At 38.6% G+C, this 24,300-nt stretch overlaps 1 protein-coding gene and 1 pseudogene across 5 annotated transcripts in view; one reads left to right on the forward strand and one right to left on the reverse strand.

Annotated features, from left to right (window-relative positions):
• Positions 1–1,238: 1,238 nt before the first annotated feature.
• LOC116869527 lies at positions 1,239–1,786 on the reverse strand (annotated as a pseudogene).
• A 4,500-nt stretch (positions 1,787–6,286) lies between these two features.
• ZCCHC7 (zinc finger CCHC-type containing 7) overlaps positions 6,287–24,300 on the forward strand; it is a 246,296-nt gene continuing 228,282 nt past the window's right edge. Inside the window, exons 1-2 of one of the 5 annotated variants that reach the window (XM_032860611.1) lie at positions 6,287–6,429; positions 11,786–12,413. In XM_032860611.1, the coding sequence (XP_032716502.1) occupies positions 11,807–12,413 (607 nt within the window). In that variant the 5' untranslated portion in view covers positions 6,287–6,429; positions 11,786–11,806. Of the gene's footprint in view, positions 6,434–6,581; positions 6,702–11,785; positions 12,414–24,300 lie in introns of those variants that run through there. The other 4 variants (XM_032860608.1, XM_032860607.1, XM_032860610.1 and 1 more) reach the window with 4 other exon arrangements.

Below are 24,300 nucleotides of genomic sequence, written 5' to 3' on the forward strand. Positions count from 1 at the left end.
GTTTCCAGGGTCCTGGGATAGAGCCCCACATCTGGCTCTCTGCTCAGTGGGGAGCCTGCTTCCATTCCTCTCTCTCTGCCTGCCTTTCTGCCTACTTGTGATCTCTGTCTGTGAAATAAATAAACAAAAAAACTTAAAAAAAATCTTTTATGGGAAAAGATATGGCATGCATTGCATTTATTAACTACCATGTCTCTTTTACTCTTGTTTGGCATGGAGTAACTCCTCATCTTTGTGTTTTATGATGCTGACATTTTTCAAGAGTGAAGTAGGTATTTTGTAGAATATCCCTCACTTTGTGTTGTTCTGATAGTTTCCTCATGAATATATTCAGGTTATGTAATTTTTTGGAAGAAATTTGGAAGGGGATGCCTGGGTTGCTCAGTCAGTTAAGCGTCTGCCTTCAGCTCAGGTCATGATCTCAGGGTCCTGGGATCGAATCCTGCACTGGGCTCCCTGCTCAGTGGGCAGTTTGCTTCTCCCTCTCTCTCTGCCTCTCTCCCCACTCCTGCTCACTCTATCAAATAAATAAATAAAATCTTAAAGAAAAAAGAAATTTGGTAGGAATACTGCTGAGGTGATCTGCTGTTCTCAATGAATCACATCACTTTTTTTTTTTTTTTAATGAAAGTCCTTCTTCATCACTCCCATCCCTACTCCCCTCCAGAGGACAATAACCTCTGTTTTTGATTGGTATACATCCAGTATTTTCTCTGTGCACTTACATACACACATATCCGTATACAGACACATGTATATCCTTTAAAAATATACCAAAATGAGTTTATAATACACATTTTGCTGAGCAATTTGCATTTTTTTCACTTAACCATATGTCTTGGATATCTTTCTATGTCTGTATATACAGATCCATCTCATTCTTTAAATAGCAGCATAGTTTTTTTGTGGGAGTGTAAGATTTTGTTTATTTATTTGAGAGAGAGAGAGAGTATGAGAGAAACAGTGTGTGAGGCAGTGTGAGAAGGGAAGTGTGGGAGGGGGAAGCAAACTCCCCTCTGAGCAGTGAACATGGCTTGGGGCTTGATCATAGGACTGCGGGATCACAATCTGAGCTGAAGGCAGACGCTTAATGGACTAACCCACCCAGATGCCCCCAAAAGCTGCATAACTTTTTAAAAAGTAGTATAGATATAGCCTTGTTTATTTTATTCCCTATTCCTTTTTTTTCCTTTTGGTCATCAAATGATCCTTTGTTGAAATATTTTCCTTTGTAGTTTTCAACTAGCTGGGCATTCCACTGTACCACTATTGACGTCATCTATGATGTCATGAGGGTGTGGCCATCAACATTGCAGCCCACAGACTGAGCAGTCCCTAGGATCTCTTTAATGGTTCCAGAAATTTCTCTGGCTAAAGATTGGTGTTGCATTTGTTGGGCAATGTTGGCAATCTTATCAAAAGTGTAATTTCCACTGTGCTTAATGTTTTTCTGCTTCTTTCCATCTCCTGGTGGTTCCTTGAGGAATCAGGGAAGAGGCAGAAGGTACCAATTCATCCTGGGCCTATCTGCTCTGAATGGTCAGTTTCACTGTAATTCCAGGCCCTTCCTATCACTAGCTGCCTTGATGATGTCATCACCAACCTTTTTTGGAGACAGGCCTGGGGCAATCTTCAGAGCCAGGGCAGAGGTGATATGAACTTCCCCACCAGTGTGCCTCAGGTATTTGACTTTATTCCCTTTGGGGTCAAACTTAGGTGGCATGGTGGAGGTGGCTGGTGTTGGATGAACCCGATTTTGGGAAGACCGAAGACAGTTGTACCTTTGCCTCCTCGGAGCAAAAGCCAGAAACTATTGTATTCCCTACTGATGAATATTTGTGTTATTTCCATTTTTTCTATCACAATCTTTGTACCTACATTTGAAGACATAGCTATTTTACAATTTTGATGCTTCAAATAGCTCCCCTCAAAGGCTTTTCCAATTTGTACACTAATCTACTATGCAGGTGTTTGTTTGCATTTTTCTGATCATTAGTGATGTTAGACACCTCTTATCATAGTTCGTGGCCATTCAGATTTCTTTCATGAATTGCTTGTTAGTGTTCTTGGCTGTTATAATGCTGGATTGCTGTTTTTTTGCTTGCTTGCTTGTTTGTTTTTGTTTGTTTGTTTGTTTGTTTTAAATTGATCACTTATTTGGTCTTCCCCTTAGCAGAGGGAGGCTTTCTCCACTTCTAAGCCTCCAGCTGCTCCCTCTGCTGTGGTCCTACAACATGGTTCATACTGCACCCAGGCCTTCATTTAGCAGACATTCTATACAAATCCACTCATTCCACAGGTGTTCTTTGTGAGCCTACTGTGTGCTTGGCCTTGGGCTAGGTGCTGGGTATGGAGATAGCAATAGGCCACACAGTCCGCACCCTCACACAGTTTAGTTTTGAAAGGCAGCTTTGGGCTTAGAAAAGAGCATGGGTTTTGGATTCAGACAAGACGTGAGTTTGAATCCCAGCTGTGTGATTTAGAGCAAGTAACATGATCTTACCAAGTTGCAATTTCCATAGTTGTAAAATCTGTTAACATCTCCCTTGCAGAGTGAGGATGGGAGAGAGGACAGTGTACCTGAAGTGGCAAGCAAGGGCCTCTTGCATAGTAGGCTCTCAGTGAATGAATAATCATCTAAAGACAACTGTTAAAGGTCAAAACAAGGGCACCTGAGTGGCTCAGTTGGTTAAGCAACTGCTTTTGACTCAGGTCATGATCCTGGAGTCCTGGGATCGAGTTCCACATCTGGCTCCCTGCTTGGCAGGGAGTCTGCCTTTCCCTCTGACCCTTTCCCCTCTCCTGCTCTCTCTTTCAAATAAATAAATTTTTTAAAAAGATTTTATTTATTAATTTGTCAGAGAGAGAGAGTACACAAGCAGGCAGAGTGGCAGGCAGAGGCAGAGAGAGAAGCAGGTTCCCCGCTGAGCAAGGAGCCTGATGTGGGACTCCATCCCAGGACCCTAGGATCACGACCCGAGCCAAAGGCAGCCACTTAACTGACTGAGCCACCCAGCCATCCCCAAATAAACAAAATCTTTAAAAAAATATTATATAAGAGGTTAAAATTATTAGTTCTAAGAGATACTAGGTATTACCTATTAACTGGAATAAGAGAAAGGAGGTAGCTCCCCCCTCTGCTTTTGCGGGGGGGGGGCGGTAAAGATGAGTAATATGTGACACTGTCCCAGGCTTTGCTGTAGAATATCCCCCATCTTGTTGGCCCTCCATAGCAGATTTCTGCTTTGTCCTGGACCCTCACCCCAATACAGCTGTTCACTGTTGATGCAATATGCCATTGTCTTGGGGGAAAACAGGTGTTTCCTTCCTCAAATAAATGGGCTCTTTAGAACATTCTCTGTGAGAGAGGCTTCAGTGTATTTTGCATACCCTTTTTTCTACTCATGATCTCAAGCAGTGTGGACTAGAGACTGTGGGAGGTGGAAACAGAATGACTGTGTGTGGCACAGGAAGAGACTCAGAGACCTGGATTATAGACACAGCTGTGCCTCTGCTACATGACTCCTGGCATGTCTCTTCCTTCTTGGCTTCAGTTTCCCCATGACTGCAGTAGGAGACTGGAGCAATCAAGTCCCACATTGGCTCCCTGCTCAGTGGGGAGCCTGCTTCTCCCTCTGCCTCTGGCCCTTTGGCTCTCTCTCTGACAAATAAATAAATAAAATATTAAAAAAAATTTTATTTATTTATTTGAGAGAGAGAGAGAGAGAGAGTTAAAGTGCATGAGCTGGCAGGGGCAGGGTGGGGATCCCAGCTGAGCGGGGGATCCCAATGCAGGGCTCCACCCCAGGACCCTGAGATTATGATCTGAGCCGAAGGCAGATGCTTAACCTACTGAGCCACCCAGACACCCCTATATCCATCTTAATGTCGTGGAGCACAACACTGCATTCCACTTATCTGGGATCATGACATGGTTTCCCCACTGATCTGACAGCTGGTGGATTCACACCTAGTTCTTGGTTTCCTAGAGCCTATGGGGCCTTAGGTTGCCTTCATTTCTTTAACATCTTTAGTGAGTGCTTGCTGTCTGCCAACTACTACGTTAGCTGGTAAAGATACGAAGATAAAAATGTCAAGGCTCCTGCCTTCAGGGAGTCCACAGTCCAGCTGGGCGACAACGGGAAGGCAGACACAATACTGCTACCTGGATGGAGATTTGTCCCAAGTGTAGGATAGCCCAGGGCAAGGAATGCAGGTTCTGTCTGGCTGACTTGGAAGGTCTTCCTGAAGACCCAGGGCTTGAGCACAGTAGGGTGAGTTGGGGCATATTAGAAAGACAGAGAGAAGGGAAGTGGGAGGTAGTTAAGAATGTCTTCTGCAAAGTTACAGATGTGGGAGAGCATAGTGTCTTCTGGCAACTGCTCAGGAGGCAGAAGTCAGCTCATGAAGTGCCCTTTTTGCCATCCAAAGGACTACAGGTCTTATGACATAACCTAAAGGAGGTAACTAAAGCATTTTGAGCATGGTAAAGTAGTAAATCTTTGTTGAATACATGAGTAATAGTAGGATGATTGGGTACAGTAATCAGGAGCATTTCCTAACCTTGTGGCCCAGGGCAAGTTCCTTAACCTCTGAATCTGTTTCCTTTTTTGTGAAATGGGAATTTAAAATCAACCTCAAGGGTCACCTGGCTGACTTAGTAGATAGAGTGTGTGACTCTTGATCTCTGGTTTGTGAGTTTGAACACATGTTGGGTGTATATATTATTTATAAATAAATAAATAAAAATAAAAATCAACCTCAAAAGGTTAAAATTTGAGTAAAGGTTTTATATATAATGCACTTATTGAGTAAGACTGGCACTTGATAAAAGCTTAACACATTATTTTTTTAGAGATATCTTTTGTTCTACACCATACACATTACCTAAACAATTTAGGAATCTCTTTGATCCCTTTCTTTTTTTTTTTTTTTTAAGATTTTATTTATTTGAGAGAGTGTACACAAGGGCAGGGGAGGGAGTGGCAGAGGGAGTGGGAGGGAGAATGTCAAGCAGGTTCCTGCTGAGCTCGGAGCCCCACAGAGAGCTCAACATCAGGGACCCTGAGATCATGACCTGACCTGAAACCAAGAGTCAGAAGCTCAACTGACTGTGCCACACAGGCGCCCTTCTGTGATCTATTTCTAAGCATGTTTCCTCTTCTGCAAAATGGTTCCTCCAATCTTACCTTTTCATTGTAACCTGTAACATTGTAACCATAGTGTTGATTAAAATTTCTAATTATTTTTCTGATTACACTCTTAGGCTACATCCAAATTGTATTTTGTTTTCCCAGCCAGACTCAGGTCCGGGAGACCAGAGACTAAAAAAATTACCACTATATTCGCAGAAGAAACAATGTCAAGCTTATCTTTCAGCACTATTGCCAAGGATCAATGAGGGATAAAGTGCTTTGTCATTATGTAAAGTTGTACAGATGGGTTTATTATTACTAAGTATTGAAATAAGTAAGGCCTGAGAAGAGGAACTGAAGCCAGAGGCTTGTAACACAATTTTGTAGCCTCTGGAGGCATACAAAGGGCAAGTATTAACTTCAATCTTTGGCAAGAGTGCAGCTCTTCATGGGTGCCTGGCTGGCTCAGTTGGTAGAGCAAGTGACTCATCTCCCAGTGAAGACCCAGGTTAACACTAGAGCTTACTTAAAAAAAAAAAAGAAAAGAAAAAAAAAAAAGGGTGCAGCTCTTCAAGGTTCACAAAAAGTTAAATCTAATGCTTCGAATTTTAGGAAAAAGCCAGAATCAACCCCAATGCGAATTAAACTCAACTTCAAACTAGAGGTGGAAAGGACCTGCCTAAGATCATCAGTGCTAGATGCCAGGCTCTGTCAAAAAGGTTTCTCATTGGTTGAGGAGCCCCTGCGGGCTGGGAAACGCGCCTACCCTATTTTGGTCTCAGTTCGTCTCCCACGCCACGTGGCACAAAGCGGGTGCCCCAGAGGTCAAGCAAGGAGAAGGTGGAGCCCATCCGGAAACCGGCTTAGGGGCATCATGGGAAATGTAGTTTTCTTTCTGGGAACAGAAAGGGTGACTGTTTTCCCCTAGTTTTGACTACTGAGAAGCATCTCCTTCGTACAAGTCATTCAAACAAAGTGATCCCCATTACAGATTCAGCCCAGGTATCTTTGAAAGAAGCCATGAAGGGGAAGGGGCAAAGCAAAGAAGGAAAACCAAAAGATTGTCGGAGGCGGGGAAGAGAAAGGGTTAACAGTTATTACGCACGCGCACAGAGGGCCCGTAGGGTGGGCGGGGACGGAAGACGACTCCCGGGAGCTGTGTTTTCCCCGGAAGTGCCTTCCCTCCTCCCGGGTCCGCGCGGACGCTGTTTCCTTACCTCATTTGTCCTCGCCCCTCCCCGTCCCTCTACGCATTTTGGTTCCTGGTTGGTGCTTCCTGGTCGCAGCCGCGGCAGTGAGTATGTGTGTGACGGACCCCCAGCCACCCGTGGCCGGGGGACCCCTGCCTGCCCTCCGTCTCTCCCGCTGGGCTGTGGAACTAGCGCTTGTCTCCTCGCCGGCCTCCGTGTCCTTCGTCTTACCCCCGCTCAGGGCAGGGTGCAGCTCGTGGCCCCTCAGTCGTGTTCTGCCTCACGCGGCTCGGCTGACCGGCTGGGATGTTCGCTTCTCCCTACCCGGCCAAGGGCGAGGTCGTGATTCAAAAAGCTCTGGGCGCCCATGGCCTCGGTGGGGGTGGCGTTTCTGCCTGTTATTCCTTCTCCCCTCCCCCAATTCCCCTGTTTTTTGGGGGAAGCCGGTCAGCCCATTACACGCGTAGGTCCTGGCGCCCGGAGGGAGCCCGGCCTTTGAGGACCGGACAATCCCAACTCCAGCCCCTGCTGTCAGAAGCAGCAGCTACAGCTGTGGGACCAGAAAAATTTAGGGAATTGTGCCCCTTTCCCCATTTAAACAGGGATATTTGGAATGTGTTAACTAAGATTTGCTTTATCCCTCACATTCTGTGACCCTGCAGTTAACTTCCAACTTTAAGAGCTGCAGATGCTGTGGGAAAACTGGAAAATCAGCAGGCCTCGGCTCTCGTCCGGCTCCACTTCTGACTCGTTGGTGATTCTAGGAATCTCTTGTTTAGGCTGAATTTATCTCTATTTCAGATCTCAGGAGATCTTTACGCTCAGTGAATAAACAAGCTTTTCAGAGCCCGTTTCTCTAGGAGAGCGTGCAATTTAGTGACTTTTTCAGGCCCCTTCCAAAGCTCTTGACTTTGTGTTTTGAATACTTGGCTGTCAACAATCAAAGACTTTGAAGTGGGCTGTGTGTATTTCAGACAGCATTAGGCTTTGGAGACGGTATTGCTGTTTTCCAGAATCTGAGGGTAGGGAATGAACTGAGGAAGAGGGAAAGTCAAGATTATAAAATAGCCACAAGGCTAAGGTACTGTGTAGTTAAGAAGGGACTGAGAAAGGTGAGGGAAGTATTTAGAGATCGGATTTGTTATCATAAAAAGATTGTGTACTAAGAACACCTGGACTTGTTTGAATAAATTTAGCATAATACTCTCCCACCAATATCTTGTATTCTGTCTTCCTTTTCTTTCTTTCTTTTTTTTTTTTTTTTGATGAACTTTGTTTTGAACATTTGGTTCCCTACCACAGTCAGATTTGCTTCCAAGTGAAAATCATATTGAAGAATGGACAGAAATTTTAATACTAAACTCAGTAGTGTTTCCCAATCTGTCACTGTCAGGATAGCTCACTAAGAGTATGTCAGAAATTTTAAGTTGAAAATCAGCTGTCTATTAATCAGTTTCCCGTGAGCATTGGACTTAAAATCAAGCTGTAAATTTGATTTAAATCTTATACCTGTGTCATCAAGAAGAAACATTTAGGCCAGAAGTTCTTTGAAGGGAAATAAGATCAAAAGGCTCATAATGACCAATTGATAATATTGTTAGAGCAGAAGTATTGGCTTTAAAAATAGCATAGTGAAATCTGAAAGCTTAAATAAGCCTTAAGTTGTGTAGTTTAAAAATTTTTAGTGAATGGAAAAAAAAAAGTCCCACTTTTGAATGGTGAAAGCCTTTGCAGTTATCCTCTATAGCTGTTTTATATTTGTTAAGCCACTTTAATCTAAATAAATTTCATTCTCAAGCTGGTGTTGTAGGCTCTTACATGAGAACTATCTTTTTTGGTTCTGGGATTGGTATACTCTGAGTATCAACTTGCAAGGTTCTTGGATAGGAAACTGACAAATTCAGATGTATGCTTTCCCTTTCAATTAAAATGCCTCTTTCATGGTTTTTACACTCTCCTGGAAAGTGAAATGGATATTTTTAAGGTAAATTTAGATGTTAAGGCCAACACAAATGTAACTTTGAAGGAAGGTTTTTTTTTTTTTTTTAATGTTTATTTGAAAGTATTTTGGAAAATTCAATGAAAAAGTCTTAGTGAACACTTGGCTGAGAGCCAGGGGAATGTGAATCTTTCCTAACTATGTTAATCAGCTGCATAACCTTAAATAGCCTTCCTTATCTCTTTGGATCCTAATTTCCTTATGTGAAAATTGAGGAGGTAGTATGAGATAATCAGAAAGGTCTCTTTGAAACTTAAAATTTTGTGGCTCTCGTAAGGACCTCATGTTACCCAATTAAGTATGCTTGAGAATCGTATGTAATGGTTAAAAAACTGAGAAAGTCTTCTGGTTCAAGACATAAATATTTATTTCATATTTGTCCTGCGAGTACACATTTAAATTAAATGCATTTGAATGTAATTAAAGTAGTAACATAAACATAAACCAAAATCGCCCCAGGCAAACCTTAACCCTGGCAAGCATAAGCTACATAAAAAGAAGAACAAGTTATGCTGAGCACAATTTTCAAGTACAGAAAGTACAAAATCCTCTTAAAGGCCATAGGGGCTAAATTGTTAAATTCATTTTTCTACATTTCAAGGAAAGAGATAAACCCCTAGACCCAAGGAAGTCAGTTTTTATTATATTTCTGTAGTTTATTTTTGGCATACATTCACAGGTGTGCCCATGGCTCTTTTCTTAATCCCTTTTCTTTGGGATGGCTCCAAGAGTAGTACAAATTTGTAACTCTGTAATTTAGCTCTTTTAATTTTTTCTGGGCTGCACTGGAATTATGTTATTTATGTTTTATCAGTATGGATCCAGTGAGGATTTTGAAGGAAGTATATTTCCTTTGACTTATTTTAGAATTAATTTACCTATTAAATAAAAAGGAAAGAATTCATCTTTTATTTGAATTTCTCTGAGGCTAACATTTCAATATAAACTGATAAATGCTATGAGCATTATTATTCAGACAGCCACATTTAAGTTATGTGACAACAACAGCATAGCAACCCAAGGACAGTGCAAGAATGGAACAGGTGTATTGTAGCTTTTAGAAGAAAAGGGCATTAAAAGTTGGTTTCTTTCCTCCCTACCTTTATTGGGATATAATTGACAAATAACATTGTGTGAATTTAAGGTGTACATCATGATTTGATACATAAAATGACTACCGCATTAAGATTAGTTAACACAGCCATCACTTCACATATTTTCTTCCTCTTCTTCCTTTTTTTCCCCTCAGTGAGAACATTTTATTTATTTTTTTTAATTAAAAAGATTTTATTTATTTATTTGACAGACGGATCACAAGCAGGCAAAGAGCCAGGCAGAGAGAGAGGGGAAGCAGGCTCCCCGCTGAGTAGAGAGCCTGATGTGGGGCTCAACCCCAGGACTGGAGATCATGACCTGAACCGAAGGCAGAGGCTTAACCCACTGAGCCACCCAGGCACCCCAGTGAGAACATTTTAAGACCTACTCTCTTGGCAGATTTCAAGTATACAATACAGTGTCATTAACTCAGAGTGTAATTATCATTTTTACTCCCAGCTTTATTGAGGTATAATTGACATAGAACACTGTGTAAGTTTAAGGTGTATGATAAAAGTTGGTTTCTTTATTTCTCTAAACAACAACAAAAAACTCCAGCATGATGGTAGTACATTTTTGGCTCTTACTCATTTGGTTCTTGGAGTCAGCTAGTTGTATTACTAAAACTACCATCAGAACACCCTGACATTTGGGCAAAGAACTGGTAAACTAAGAACAGCTAGTCTTTCTAAATGTGTATAGCTAAAAAGGAAGTGGAAAGAGTAAATTGTCATTGTTAATTGTTTTTAGGCTGTCCCTGATTTTTTAACAAACATGAGTTATTTTTCCAGAGCTCTCATTTTGATCAATATTGTATCAGTACCTAATTGAAACATCTTCTGTGTAGATACTTGGTTGATGATAAGAGAATAGTGGAATAGTTGGAGACAACTGTGAAATTCATCCCACCATAATTTCCATATTTTAGACACATACTAGATTTATTAGGGCTGAAGAGCAAATGCTAAATGATATTGTTCATTTATTCATTCATTAATTCATCAGACATTTATGGAAGTCCTGCTAAATACCAGTTACTCTGCTTGGCTTTGGGAATCTGTTGTTTAACAAAGTGCATATAGTTTCTGCTCTCCTGGGGTTTGTGATTGGTTTTTGTGAGACATTTACATTGATTAGTAATTAGAACTGTAGTGTTTTGAAAAGCCTATAAAAGGGATACGATTTAGTCTGGTGGGTCAAGGGAAGCTACTCAGTTAAAGGGATGTTGGGGCGCCTGGATGGCTCAGGTCATGATCCCGGCATCCTGGGATTGAACCCTGCATCAGGCTCCCTGCTCAGCAGGGAGTCTGCTTCTCCCCACACTTCCCCCTCCTTCCTGCTCATGCTCTCTTTCACTATCTCTGTCTCTCTCACATAAATAAATAAAATACATATATGTTTAAAAAAAAAAAAAAGACAGGTGTGCCTGGGTGGCTCAGTGGGTGGAGCCTCTGCCTTCGGCTCAGGTCATGGTCTCAGGGTCCTGGGATTGAGCCCCGCGTTGGGCTCTCTGCTCAGCAGGGTAGCCTGCTCCCCCCCCCACCACCGCCTGCCTCTCTGCCTACTTGTGATCTCTCTCTCTGTCAAATAAATAAATAAAGTCTTAAAAAAAGACAAAAAGGGATGTTTAAGCTGAGTAGAAGGATGAGCAAGATTTAATATGCCCACAGTAGGGAGGTAAAGTGCTCCTAAAGCTAGAAGTTTTGCCTCAGTTTTAGGTCCTTAGTATGATTTTCATACACATCTTTATTGCTAGTACACAAGTAAACCAAAAGGTTTATCAGATATTTTTATGTATTATTTTAGTCAAGGATAAAAAGGCCATGAGATTAATTTTTTAATTGAGAATAGAAATCTTCACTAAAACAGTAAATATTATGATTGTTTCGTAGTGGATTTTAATCAAAGTTGAAGTAATATTCGCATGTGACAATGCATACCTGAAAAGATGAGATGCAGAACCAGAACCAGGGAAGAGATGAAGAATGGATGGAATAATGAGAATGACTTAAACTATTCTGGTGATTTTTCACATTTTAGAGAAAAAATTGGTGTCTGAAGCAGTGGATCAACCTGTCTTTTCTTTCTAGCATACATGCAAAATATGGTATTTCCATTAGTAACTACCACTCAATTTGTTGGAGTAATTTTCATTTGGGAGGGGTGGGCATTATCAGAGCAGGTCATAGCAGGATTTAGAAATCCTCAAAAAAAGAGTACTCTTAAGAGAAAAAGGTATTTGAATATGTTATTGAGAACAATGATGGCCTTCACAGAAGTTAGCTCTAAGGTGATATCATTATGCATTAAATAGGCATGATCTGAACTTTTAAAATATATTCTTTGTATGATTTTCTCTTTTACAGCATCAAGGTTACTGACTTCCCATGATGTTTGGTGGTTATGAGACCATAGAAGCCTATGAAGATGACCTTTATCGTGAAGAGTCATCTAGTGAACTGAGTGTTGATAGTGAGGTGGAATTTCAGCTCTACAGCCAAGTTCATTACGCCCAAGATCTTGATACTATCATTAGAGAGGAAGAACATGAAGAGAAGAACTCTGGGAATTCTGAATCATCCAGTAGTAAACCAAATCAGAAGAACTTAATTATCCTTTCAGATAGTGAGGTCATCCAGCTATCAGATGGGTCAGAGGTCATCACTTTGTCTGATGAAGATAGTATTTACAGATGCAAAAGAAAGAATTTTGGAGTCCAAGCAAAAGAAAAGACCGGAAGTCCTCCTGCCTCTCTTCATTCTAGTAAGTTGACTGATAAATGCAAGAGGAATATTGAGAAGCCTAAACCTGAAGAGATACCGGGTACAATCAGAGAGGTTATGATTATAGAGGTCAGTTCAAGTGAAGAGGAAGAGAGCACCATTTCAGAAAGTGATAACGTGGAAAACTGGATGCTGCTGGGATGTGAAGTTGATGATAAAGATGATGATATCCTTCTCAATCTTGTCGGATGTGAAAACTCTGTAAATGAAGGTTAGTATCATATTGGCCATTTTGAAAAATAATACCATCTTTAATAAGGAAGACTGCTTTTCCTAGACAAAAGACCAATAGGGTCTGCTCCATTTAATTCCTCATCTTTTGGTCTTGTTTTTTGGCTTGTTTCTCATGAGACTCTTACCAGTGGCTGCTCTAATGGTGGTCTGTCTGAACATCAGAGTATGTCAGAATATCAAAGACGCTCTGCTTCTACTGTAAGCAAATTCATAGCTGCTTCTTCCTGTTTGGCTAGAGCCGGTTCTGGACCTGAAATCTTAGTCCCCTCTCTTTCTGCCTGGTATCACAGGTGAGTACTGCATCCGTCTCAGACGTTGGTCCTATGCTCTCATTTGGCCAACTCTATTGGGACTGCCTCTTCCTAAGTGATTTGCTTGGCCAGGAGTTAGCCAGGCAGCCAGCATGGGAAATGCGTGATATACTGAGAATATGGAATTAGTATTGAGATTTTAGGAATTCTGTGGTTAAGATGGGAGGCTCTGAAGAGCTGTAAGTCTATAGTAAACTGTAGGAGGAAATGCAAATTTTTAGAACCACATCATTCAAGGATTGAAATTTTGGTGTGGACTTTGTATTCTCTCATAGTCTTGATGCTTAATTCCTTTAAGAACTCTCTTTAGTTTTTCTTATTGTATGCCTAATGCCTGGTCTCTTGCAGTAGTTTCCTAAATGGTCTTTTACATCTTCCGTGTACAATATTGTTAAACTAGTAGTCTTGAAATGCCCTTTTACTCATAGTACTTTACTGTGCCCCAAACCTTTAATAGTACCTACTTGTTCTCAGAGGAAATGATGACATTGAATGTAGGTTATGCTTTGGAGCCCCAGTGACTGACAGACCTTTTTTTAAGGATACAAACTTTAGGTTACCAGGCCATAGTGTTTCCTAACTACTTAACTTTATCCTTGTGGGAAAGCAGCCACGATACCTAAAGAAATGGGGTGGGTATTCCAACAAAATCTTATTTACAAAAACAGATGGCTGGCTCAGTGTGTCAAAGGCCAACCCTGAGAAGTTGACAGCAAAAGGAAGTAAAGAAAGAGAGTGGTAGTTAGAACACAGAGTGGAATTAAGTGAAGTTTTATCAGAGTAAGGTAGATCTGATAATGTTTTTAGATAGACAGGGGCAAGGAGGGGGGCACTTTTGAAGGATAGATTAAACCTGTTTTTGGATTGGGACAGTGGGGGCCAATTAAGAGATGGGATCAGGTGTGTATGTCTGAATTAGTCTTTTTTTTTTTTTTTTTCAAAGATTTTATTTAATTATCTGACAGAGATCGCAAGTAGGCAGAGAGGCAGGCAGAGAGAGGAAGGGAAGCAGGCTCCCCGATGAGCAGAGAGCCCGATGTGGGGCTCGATCCCAGGACCCTGGGACCATGACCTGAGACGGAGGCAGAGGCTTTAATCCACTGAGCCACCCAGGCACCCCTGTCTGAATTAGTCTTAAAAGGGAAGAGACACACCATTAACTTCTAAATCATCAGATATTTCTAGAGGTAGAGAAGAAAATAAATTCAGATGGGTTGCAGATGAGGGAATATGTGAGGATGTGTTTGATTTTCTTAGGAAAATGAAAACAGAATTGGGAGTAGAAGTGGGCAGAGGGCACTTAGAAGCTTAGAGTTTGGAAAGCTTGTTTGAGTCCTTTGGGGAATACTTCTAGACTGTGATTACCAGTGTTTTGAAGATGGTAACCTTTTTAACTTCACAGCAATTTGTGGGCCCCCGCATGATTGTAGTTATAGTTCTAGTATTTATTAATTGAGAAAATGCATATTAGCTACTATTTTAGTATTCTTTTACGTGATGGTGTTTTATTAACCACAATGTCTGTACATTTGAAAAATAGTAGTACGTATATATGTGTATGTCTTTATATAATGCATGCCTCTGGGCACTGACTGTGGTCACCAGTCATGCAGGTTCCCAGGAGTCTGAAGCTCATAGTTGGGAAATCATTGTGCCAACAAATCAATAATAGGTTTACTTAGAAGTGGTATTCAGTCCAAATTGCAACAATATGAGCTTGTAATGAACTCACTTTGAAGGATTTCATAACTTTTTCCAGTAACATTTGGCAATCTGGAGCAAGATTATGGAAACCAAATGATCCAGGGCTAGGCATACCATCACACAAGGTCCAGAAGGTCGAAAGCATTTAGCCCCATCTTTCTCTAAATTGCCTTCTCCTGACATCACATCTAGCTTCATCAAACATTAATGTGTTCATGATGATGAGCCATTTTTCTTGAACTCAAGTTTTCCATGTCCACCGTACTGATTTTTCCATTTGCTTATCTTGCTGTCATTTCAGATTTAATACACTGAAAGGTTTGAGAAATTGAAATGAAAGGTTATTTTTCCACAGAAAGGGAGCAGGTTAACTGAGAAGTAACAGTAGAACTAGGATTTCTCAGGGCAAAATGAAAGAGATTGGTGAGTAGTGAGAATGAGGTAGAGGGTGGCTGAACCATATGGAAATGAGGATTCTAGAAGAAAGGGAATGGTAGATTTAGTCAGGTATGTGTTACAGGAGTGAGGAAAAGAAGGTTGGTAATTAGGTATATAAAGAAATCTCTGGCAAACAGTTTTAGTGTTTCATGTCAAGTAGAGAGTAAGAAGTGTGTTTGTTCTTGAACTGCATTTTTGGAGAAGGGGATATTTGTGTTTATTTTTATTGAGGTGAAATTAGCATAACACAAAGTTAACCTTTTTAAAGTGTTCAGTTTACTGGCGTTTAGTACATTTACAGTATTATGGAACCAGACCAAAGGAAACCCTGCTCTCATGGAGCTCTTTATTCCTTCTTCTCCCAGACCCTGGCAACTGCTAATCTTCTTTCTGTCTCTGTGGATTTACCTATTCTGGATATTACATGAAAATAGAACCATATAATATGTGACCTTTGTGTCTGACTTCTTTCACTTAGGATAATGTTTGGGAGGTTTGTCCATATTGTAGCATGTATCAGTACTTCATTCCTTTTCAAGGCTGAATAATATTCAATTGCATTGTTATACCACATTTTGTTTATCTCTTCATCTGTAGATGGACATTTGGGTTATTTCCACCTTTTGGGTATTATGGATGGTGCTACTGTGAACATTCATGTATAGGTATTATTTGAATACCTATTTTGGGTATATACCTAAGGCTAGAATAGCTGGGTTTTCTTTTTCTTTCTTTCTTTTCTTTTTTTTTTTTTTTGAAGATTTATTTATTTATTTTAGAGAGAACGTGAGTAGGGGGAGGGAGGGAGAGCAGGGGAAAGAGATAGGCAGACTCCCCCTGAGCTTGGAGCCTGACGTAGGGCTCGATTCCACAATCCTGAGATCATGACCTGGGCTTAAGCCAAGAATCGGTTGCTCAACTGACCAAGTCACCCAGGTACCCCTAGTATAGCTGGGATTTTCATGTTTCGCTTTCTGAGGAACCACCAGACTTTCCACAGTGGCTGCACCATTATACATTCTCACAGTAATTTATGAGGGTTCCACTTAACTGCATTGTTTTTAGCAATGACTTGTGATGTTGCATATTCTATTTTGATATGGTGGTATGCTCTTTGTTATTTCTTACAGTTTTTTCTCTTAGTATTTTGGTTTTTATACTTGTTTATGTTGGCTTATGTTTTTCTAGTATGGCTTTTATTTTATTTCTTTTTAGAGAGAGAGCAGGTAGGGAGGGGCAGAGGGAGAGGGAGAGAGAGAATCCCAAGCAGGCTCCATTGCCCAGTGTGGAGCTGGATGCGGGACTTGACCCCATGACCCTGAGATCACGACCAGAGCTGAAATCAAGAGTCGGATGCTCAACCGACTGTGCCACCTAGGTGCCCCTCTAGTATGGCTTTTTTTTGCATCAAATTTTCCTTTATCTTTTCATCCACTTAAGAGTTTGTAAAGAAACTGATTCTTAGAGCTGGGTTCTGTTAAAGTTTAGTGTGTATATGTGTATTAATTTGTAACACCTTTTCTGCAACATTAGTAATAAGTGACATCAGCAATTAGATGCAAGACCTAAGTAATTCTGAGTAATTTTTGATTCCTTGCATTCAGTGTATATTCCTCTTAACATACTGAAATTTATCCCTTTGCTTCTAGGATTTGTTTCTTTGTTCCAGCCAAATCTAAACAAATTGTGCAATTTTGCCCATTAACTTGCCTGACTCTTATAACTCTGACAGATATTCAAATATATATCTCCTGTTTTATATCCTTGGTCTGCTAATGCCATAATCCTGTTTCTTTTTAGTTAATAAGCAATATAGTCTATACTGATGTTTATTTGAGTGTGGTCTTACTCTTTCACCATTATTATCCTGTTTGTAAATACATCTGAGCTAAGTTTGTATAGTAGTCTTTAGAGAGATTTCTTCATGTTGATGGAAATTTGTAGAAATTCTGACATACTTTTGAAATGATGATGTTTAACCATAGCAGTAGCTATTTGGTATATTGTTTCTCCTCCTCCCCAAACCGTCAGACTATGGCATATTTAAATTATCAGTCTGATAGGAGAGATTAAAGACTCCTTGAAGGCAGGTCTTTTCCATACTCACAAGTTTCCTTATGATATTTAAAGTAATTCTTTGACATGGATTTGTTCTGTATAAATTGCTGAGTGATCAAAATATTGGGCATCTACTCTGTAGTATACACAGAGGGGATTTAAAATGATAGAAGACATAGTTTTAGCCTTAAATGGCATTGTGTTTCATTGAAGAGACAGAATTTATATAATATTTATAGAATTATTATTTAAATATTTATTCATTTCAGAGAGAACACTTGAGTGTGTGGGGGGGATGGGACAGAGGGAGAGAATCAAGCAGGCTCGCCACTGATCAGGCATCCTACTACTATGCAGGGCTTGATTCCCAAGACCAAAGAGATCACGACCTGAGCAGAAACCAAGAGTCTGATGCTTAACCCACTGAGCCCCCAGGTGCTCCTGTAATATGTGTGTGTGTATACACACACACGTATATACTAAAAATAAGCTAATACTAAGAAGAAGCGAAGTAATTTATGGAAGTCTCTTCTTAACCTTGGGAGATAAGTGTCTTAAAGTCCTGATGATGTAATTGAACACTTAACTTTATAAAAAATAGGATTAGTGAGTTTGAGGTAGTAATGAATGAATGAAGGACTATGTAAGTACATACATATTTCTCATTTACTCTCGTTAAATTTGTAGTAATGAGTGCAGAACCATTCTTGTTCTGTGGAGACTTCAGACCATCCCCCATTACTTAAGTTTCAGTGAGAGGCAGACACATTTTATTTTCTCTTAAGACACAGTCAGGCAGATAGTACATTACTTGGAGGCATTTTTTCCTTACCGTTCTGCCTCTGAATGTTTGATACTTTTCTGATTATATGATTTGATGTTCTTTTTATTATTTTATTAAGATTTTGTTTTTTACATTATTTCCACACCTAGTGTAGGGCTCGAACTCACAATGCCAAGACCAAGAGTCACATTCTTTATTGACTGAGCCAGCCAAGTGCCCCTGATTGAAGTTTCTTTTAAAGATTTTATTTATTTAACAGAAAGAGAGTGAGCGAGAAAGAGAACACAAGTGGGGGGGTGGTAGGCAGAGGGAGAGGGAGAAACAGGCTCCCCACTGAGCAAGGAGCCTGACGTGGGGCTCAGGATCCTGGGTTCATGACCTGAACTGAAGGAAGACACTTAACTGTCTGAGCTACGTAGCCACTCCTGATTTGAAGTTCTTGATTAGCTTCCTGAGGTTCCGTTGAGGACTTGTGGATATAACACATAACTTGCTCAGCCTACCCTTCCTCAACTAATGATGAGGACTTTGCTTATAATAAATTCATGCCAAAACATTGGCCCTTAGTCCCAATTTTATCTGGCTCTCAGCTTTCTCTACTGAGGGATGTAGGAATTTATTTCTAAGTTCTAGACTTCATTTCCTTCACTTTCTTTACTCTTTCCTAAGGCTTCTTTATATAGCAATGCCTGCACTGCATTTGTTTTCCTTTTTGAAATTCTCGCCCTTGGGGCGCCTGGGTGGCTCAGTGGGTTAAAGCCTCTGCCTTGGGCTCGGGTCATGATCCCAGGGTCTCTGCTCAGCGGGGAGCCTGCTTCTCCCTCTCTCTCTGCCTGCCTCTCTGCCTACTTGTGATCTTTCTGTCAAATAAATAAAATCTTTAAAAAAAAAAAAAAAGAAATTCTCACCCTTTAATTTCTTTTATTATCTCCAGTACAAGTAACTTAAAATTCTCATATATTAGAAAGGTAGATCTCCTGGTTGAAGAAAGAGATGCACCAAAGGAAATCAGCGTGTTTCTTAATTTGTGAGAAGGATCTCAAGTTTGGAGAGGATTATTACATAAGATTGCCAAGTAATGGGGAGAGACAATAAGTGCTTTAGGAATTAAAAATAAGCCACTTATTTTCCTGCATAAGGAAGGGATATTAATAGCTCTAGGAGTAATTATTAACTTTTTGTTAGTTTTTTTATTATGGAGATTTTAAAGTATATAAAAATAGAATGTTGTATCGGACTCAGTGTCCCATAAACCAACCTATGACTAGTCTTTTCTCAATTATAACTGCCTGTCTCTGTATTATTTTGAAGCACATCACACCCATCATTTCATTCATTCATACATATATATGTGTGTGTGTGTGTATGTATATTTCAGTGTGTATTTCTGAAAGGTAAGTTCTTAAGAAACATAATCACATCCTGATCATATCTAAACAAATTACCAATGTTTCTTTTATTATTAAATACCCAGTTGGGGGCACCTGGTTGGCCAGTCATTTAAGTGTCTGACTCTTGATCTGAGCTCAGAGTTGTGAGTTCAGGGTCCGCATTGGGCTTCAGACTGGGTGTGGAGCCTATATTAAAAGAAAAAAAAAAAAAAAAAAAAAGAACCCAAGAAGAAAAAACAAAAACCCAGTCAGTATTCAGATTTCCCATCCTGGCTCTCATTTTTTTTTTTTTTCTTATAGTGTATTTGAATCAGATCCATTTATTGTAATTGATTGATAACTTAAGTGTCCTTTATAGGTTCCATCTTTATTTTTTTTTCTCTTTTTCGTCTTCCTTGTAATTTATTTGTTGTATTAACTGGATTGGTTGTCCTCTAGAATTTTCTGTAGTCTGAATTTTGTGGTAATGTTTAACATATAATTCTCTGCTCTCTGTGTTTTATATGACCTGGTAGTTAGATCTGGAAGCTTGATTAAATTCAGGTTTCTTTCCCTATGATTATGCTATAAACTAGAAACATGGATAGTTCATTTGTTTCATTTTGCTTTGGATATGTTTATTTTTCAGTATCGCCTTTTACAAATTTAATTTGTTTTATAATTAGTAAAATGTCTATAAGATTCCACATTTAAGTCAACAAGACAAGGTAAAATATATTCAGAGAAGTCTGTCTTCTGTCCAGTCTTCACCCTATTTTTGCTCTTCCCCTTATGGATACCTGTTCAGAGAAAATTGATGGTTTGTTCTTATAATAAAAAAAAATAAGCAACTATGTATATATCTTTGTATTCTTCCTCCCCTTCCTTAAACAGTGGTATATTAACCACATTTTGCTCTACCCTTTTTTTTTCCTCTCTGTAACAGTGTAGCCTGGAGATCAGTCCATAGTAGTATGTAAAGATATTCCTCATTTTTAGGACTGTGGACTATTTTTGGGTTGTCCACTACTCTGAGCTAGATACATTAGGTATATAACAAATACATTTTAGAGGTGAATGAATAGTAATTTAAAATATTTTATGAATAAAATACTTTTACAGTCTTTCAAACACATGTGGAATAGTCTAATTGCAGTTTCACAAACATGCTTTTATACTTATTCCTGGTCTTAATGTTTGTTTCTCATTTAGTAATTTTGGAAGATTCAGATTTAGTGAAAAATTAGACTCAGATTTAAAAAGCAATAACTTTTGAAGAATGAAGAATATAGCATGTTGAAGAAGCTGTATTCCTAGTATGAACTGTTATGTTATAGAATTTTACATTAACGTAGAGCTCATTCAGTATTACAGTTTGACACATTGCTGCTTTAGTTCATCAGTATTTGGCACATAGTGGATAATCTAGTAAATCTTAGGTGAATTAAATTGAAGTCCTACCTTTGCATATAGAGTAGTGCTCATTACATCATACTACCACATGAAGTTGAAATGAAATTACGGCTTGATTGAAGTGAAACCACAGGTTTTGAAATTGAAGTAAAATAATGGCTTTCAGTGACTTAGTATAGTAAGTCTTTTATATACATACATATTTTTTAAGTCCGCTCTACCCACAATGTAGGGTTCGAATTCATGACCCTGAGATCAAGAGTTGCATGCTCTACCAACTGAGCCAACCAGGCGCCCCCATTGTTACAGTTGTTTTTGTGTCAAGTCCCTTTACTTCTCCAAAATATGCATATAAAAGTTTTGGGTACAATTTCAGAGGTTAAAGAACTCATCTAGAGGTAATTGCAGGATCCTTGGCATTTAACTAATTAAAATTTGAGTAGAGTGTGTTACCTGTTTGAATTTTAGTTTTTCAAATTGGTCATGTTTTATTTGATCTGGATCTTTTACAAATGCTGCTTTTTTCTGCCTGGATCACGTTCTACCTTGCTTGATACCTACTCATCCCTTGGGTCTCAGTTTAAAGTTTGATTCTGAATGAGGTTACCTACAGGCTTTTAATCAGTTGTAGTTATTATGTCTGTTACAGTTCCTCAATTGACTAGCTGTGACTTTGGGTAACTTAATCTCATTATTGGTAAAGAAATAATTTTATTAAAGTTGTAAAGATAAAATGAGACAATGGATAGACTAAATTAATGTATAGAAAAATGTTTGGCTAAACTCTTCCAACTACAGGATGATTTTGGCAAGTATTGGGCATATAGTTTCCACTTGGTATTTTGAATGGAAAGTTCTCAGATTTTTTTGTGAACCCAAGTGCTTTTGAACATGTGTCTAGTATGGCACTTTCCTTAAATAAATTTTATTTGATTCGGTGACATTTTAGTTAAACTAAATCTAAAATCTTAAAATCTGTCCAATAGTTCCTTACTGGATACATGCAGTGTACAAGTCATTATACCATTTAGGTGTTGGGACTCGAGAATTGCTATGTAGTCCCTACCTTTAGAAGCCATAAAATGCCTGACAATATGGAAGTTTCACTGTAAACCAGAGTTAAATACATTTCTACAAATTTAAGAGATGCTCTAGCACATTTCAAAATCATTTCCAGATGAATGTAATAGACTTAAAAAAAATCATTACATGGATAGGCAAAGTACAAGACCGAATTGGAAGGTAGCCCTTTGAGCTGTGTCTTGAAGAATGCATAGAATTTTCAGTTCAGGGTAAGTGCAGGGAGGAAGAATAGAAGCTGAAAACCCTCGTAGAAACTTAAGACTGTATGGTACCACTAATGCTAAATTAATAGTTTAGTATGTGTCTGGGTATGATTAAGTATTTAATAGCATGTCTTTTTAGAAACTTCCTTAGCCTAAATGAGAGAGGGTATTTATGTTTCATATACGTTTTTTGTATGTGTTCAGAGTGCTGTTGGAAGATTTTTTGGTCATTATTTTGTTCCAGTGTTTTCCACCTGTTTCTTGTTTGTATATCTCCCTTTTCATTAAAGAAAATTGGATATTTTATATAATTTTATGGCAGGTAGAAAAATTCTCTCAAATGGGCCAGGTGTTATAAGGTTAGTCAGCAGACAAGACCAGCCCTGTAAAGTATATATTTTATGCAGGACTGTTCAAAGTAGAGCATGCCTTAAAATAAAACTTTGGCTTCTCATAGCTTGTGTTCTTTACCATCTTTTAACATAGGGAAGGAACACATTCTTTTCCTTCTGTTAGTTTGGGAACATTAATAAATTAGATTTTGCTTTCAATAATCTTCAGATCTTTAAGGTGGTGTCCTTGTGTTGTTGCCCCCCCCCGCCCCCAGCTTTCTGCATTCATCAGATAACAAGTCAGCTTAATTTCAATAAATATAGTTTCTTTGCCTTTTAGGTCATAAGGGTGGGTTTCCATTTGATGTATTTCTCATTGAGGTATAGTTTAATTTCTGCCTTATAATTGAAAAATGGCCACATGCTAGAGTTCCAGTGACCGAGAGCATCAAGGAGCTCCCTCCCTGATGTTTTCAGCTTTTGTAAGCCTGTACTACACAATTCGTAAAGCTGCTTTTGAACTGTGTTTCTGGTTGTAGCATGTCACCTTACACTTAACCATTGTAAGGGCATCTTTTTATTTAATTTCTAATTAGCATAATGACTTGAGCTGTGTTATTCACTGTTCCATGGTGAAGTTGTCATAGGGAGAGAAGAAATAAAAATGTTCATTTTCAACTTTACTTGTGAGTGGAGTGAAGTTTGAAAGCCTTTTATGGCCATTGTTCAGCAGACTGAAAATCTCATTAGAAATTCCAGAAATGCTAAGGCAGTTTTGAGTTGGATTTTAATAACATTTTGGAATGTTGATATTGTATGTTGCTTGCTAATTTCTGTGATTTCGCTTTTGATCAGCAACTTAGGTATGCATTCTTCCAAAGTCAGTTTATGACTTTTAGTCTAAATTCATTTTCAGTAGCTTTTCTTTTCAACAGTGATAAATACTTAGGAAGAGAATTAAATTTTACTCTTTTTTTGACATTTCTTTTAGAAACCGACTTGATTTTCATATAAGATATATTAAATTTATTAGAAACCCCTTAATATGAAAATAACATGTATTTATTGAATGAACAACCTAGTTTAGTTGCCATTCAAATATTATTTATCAGCTACAGTTTTATATTTTTGGGGGGATTGGAGTAGCATAAAATTAGATGGACAGGCAACATTTTTATTTTTTATCTACAAGTCATAGGAACTTGAATCTTGATGTCTGGGTAAAAATGTAATTTTCATATAGCTGTTTGCTTTAAAAATAATCTATTGCATATAGTGATCACTTGTGTAAAAAATGAGTATAATTTATATAGTTTATTTTTATGGTCAGAAAGTAAATTTGATGTTAACTGCATATGATTAGACTGTAAAACATTTTTCAAAAGTACAGAATGGAGAGCATTTACTCTTTTTTCCCTTGTAAAAATAAAGACCATTCATGTCCCTAAGTAGGAGATCCTGTTTTTAAGACTCTGCTAAATTTATATTTAATTTCAAAGTAATTTACTCATCTCTTGTTAACACTTAATGAAATAAAAGTGTTGCGTTAATGGAAGTTTTTCAGCCAGAAATTTTTATATTCTCAATCATTGTTTATCTTTGTTTTGTTATACATTATTGTCATGGTCAAGTTTTTGGCATTTTGAGTTACTTGCCAAATTGTTGTTGATTCTTCTGATAATAAAGAAATACTTTAATTGAGCATACACCATGTGTAAGGACACATTTTCTTTTTAAATTATACAAATATACTTAAGAATATGTAAAGGAATAGATTTTACTTGTTTTTTTAGTGTTTGAATCTTGATCTGATAGCATTAGCTCTGGATAGAGACGCAGTTCTGAGAATAAAAATTATTTTTGTAATATAGATTTGGATCCAGATATAAATGCAGTGTAATAATAGATTATTTAAAAGTGATTCTTGCCTGCTAAATACATAATTTTTATTTTTATGACATTTTTACCTTAGAATTTCAGCTTTGATGTAGTTTTGAAAATTAGTTAACCATGTACTTGAGAGCATCTGCTGTTATCCTCATCTTTGAAAATTAGTTAACCATGTACTTGAGAGCATCTGCTGTTATCCTCATCTTTTACAAATACATTTTAAGGAAGACAGTATAAATCTATAGTGAGAAAATAATCCCCCCCCCTTTTGCCTAAAT

The sequence above is a fragment of the Lontra canadensis genome, unplaced genomic scaffold, assembly GCF_010015895.1.
Source record: "Lontra canadensis isolate GAN:19392208 unplaced genomic scaffold, GSC_riverotter_1.0 scaffold19, whole genome shotgun sequence".
Lineage (NCBI taxonomy): Eukaryota > Metazoa > Chordata > Mammalia > Carnivora > Mustelidae > Lontra > Lontra canadensis.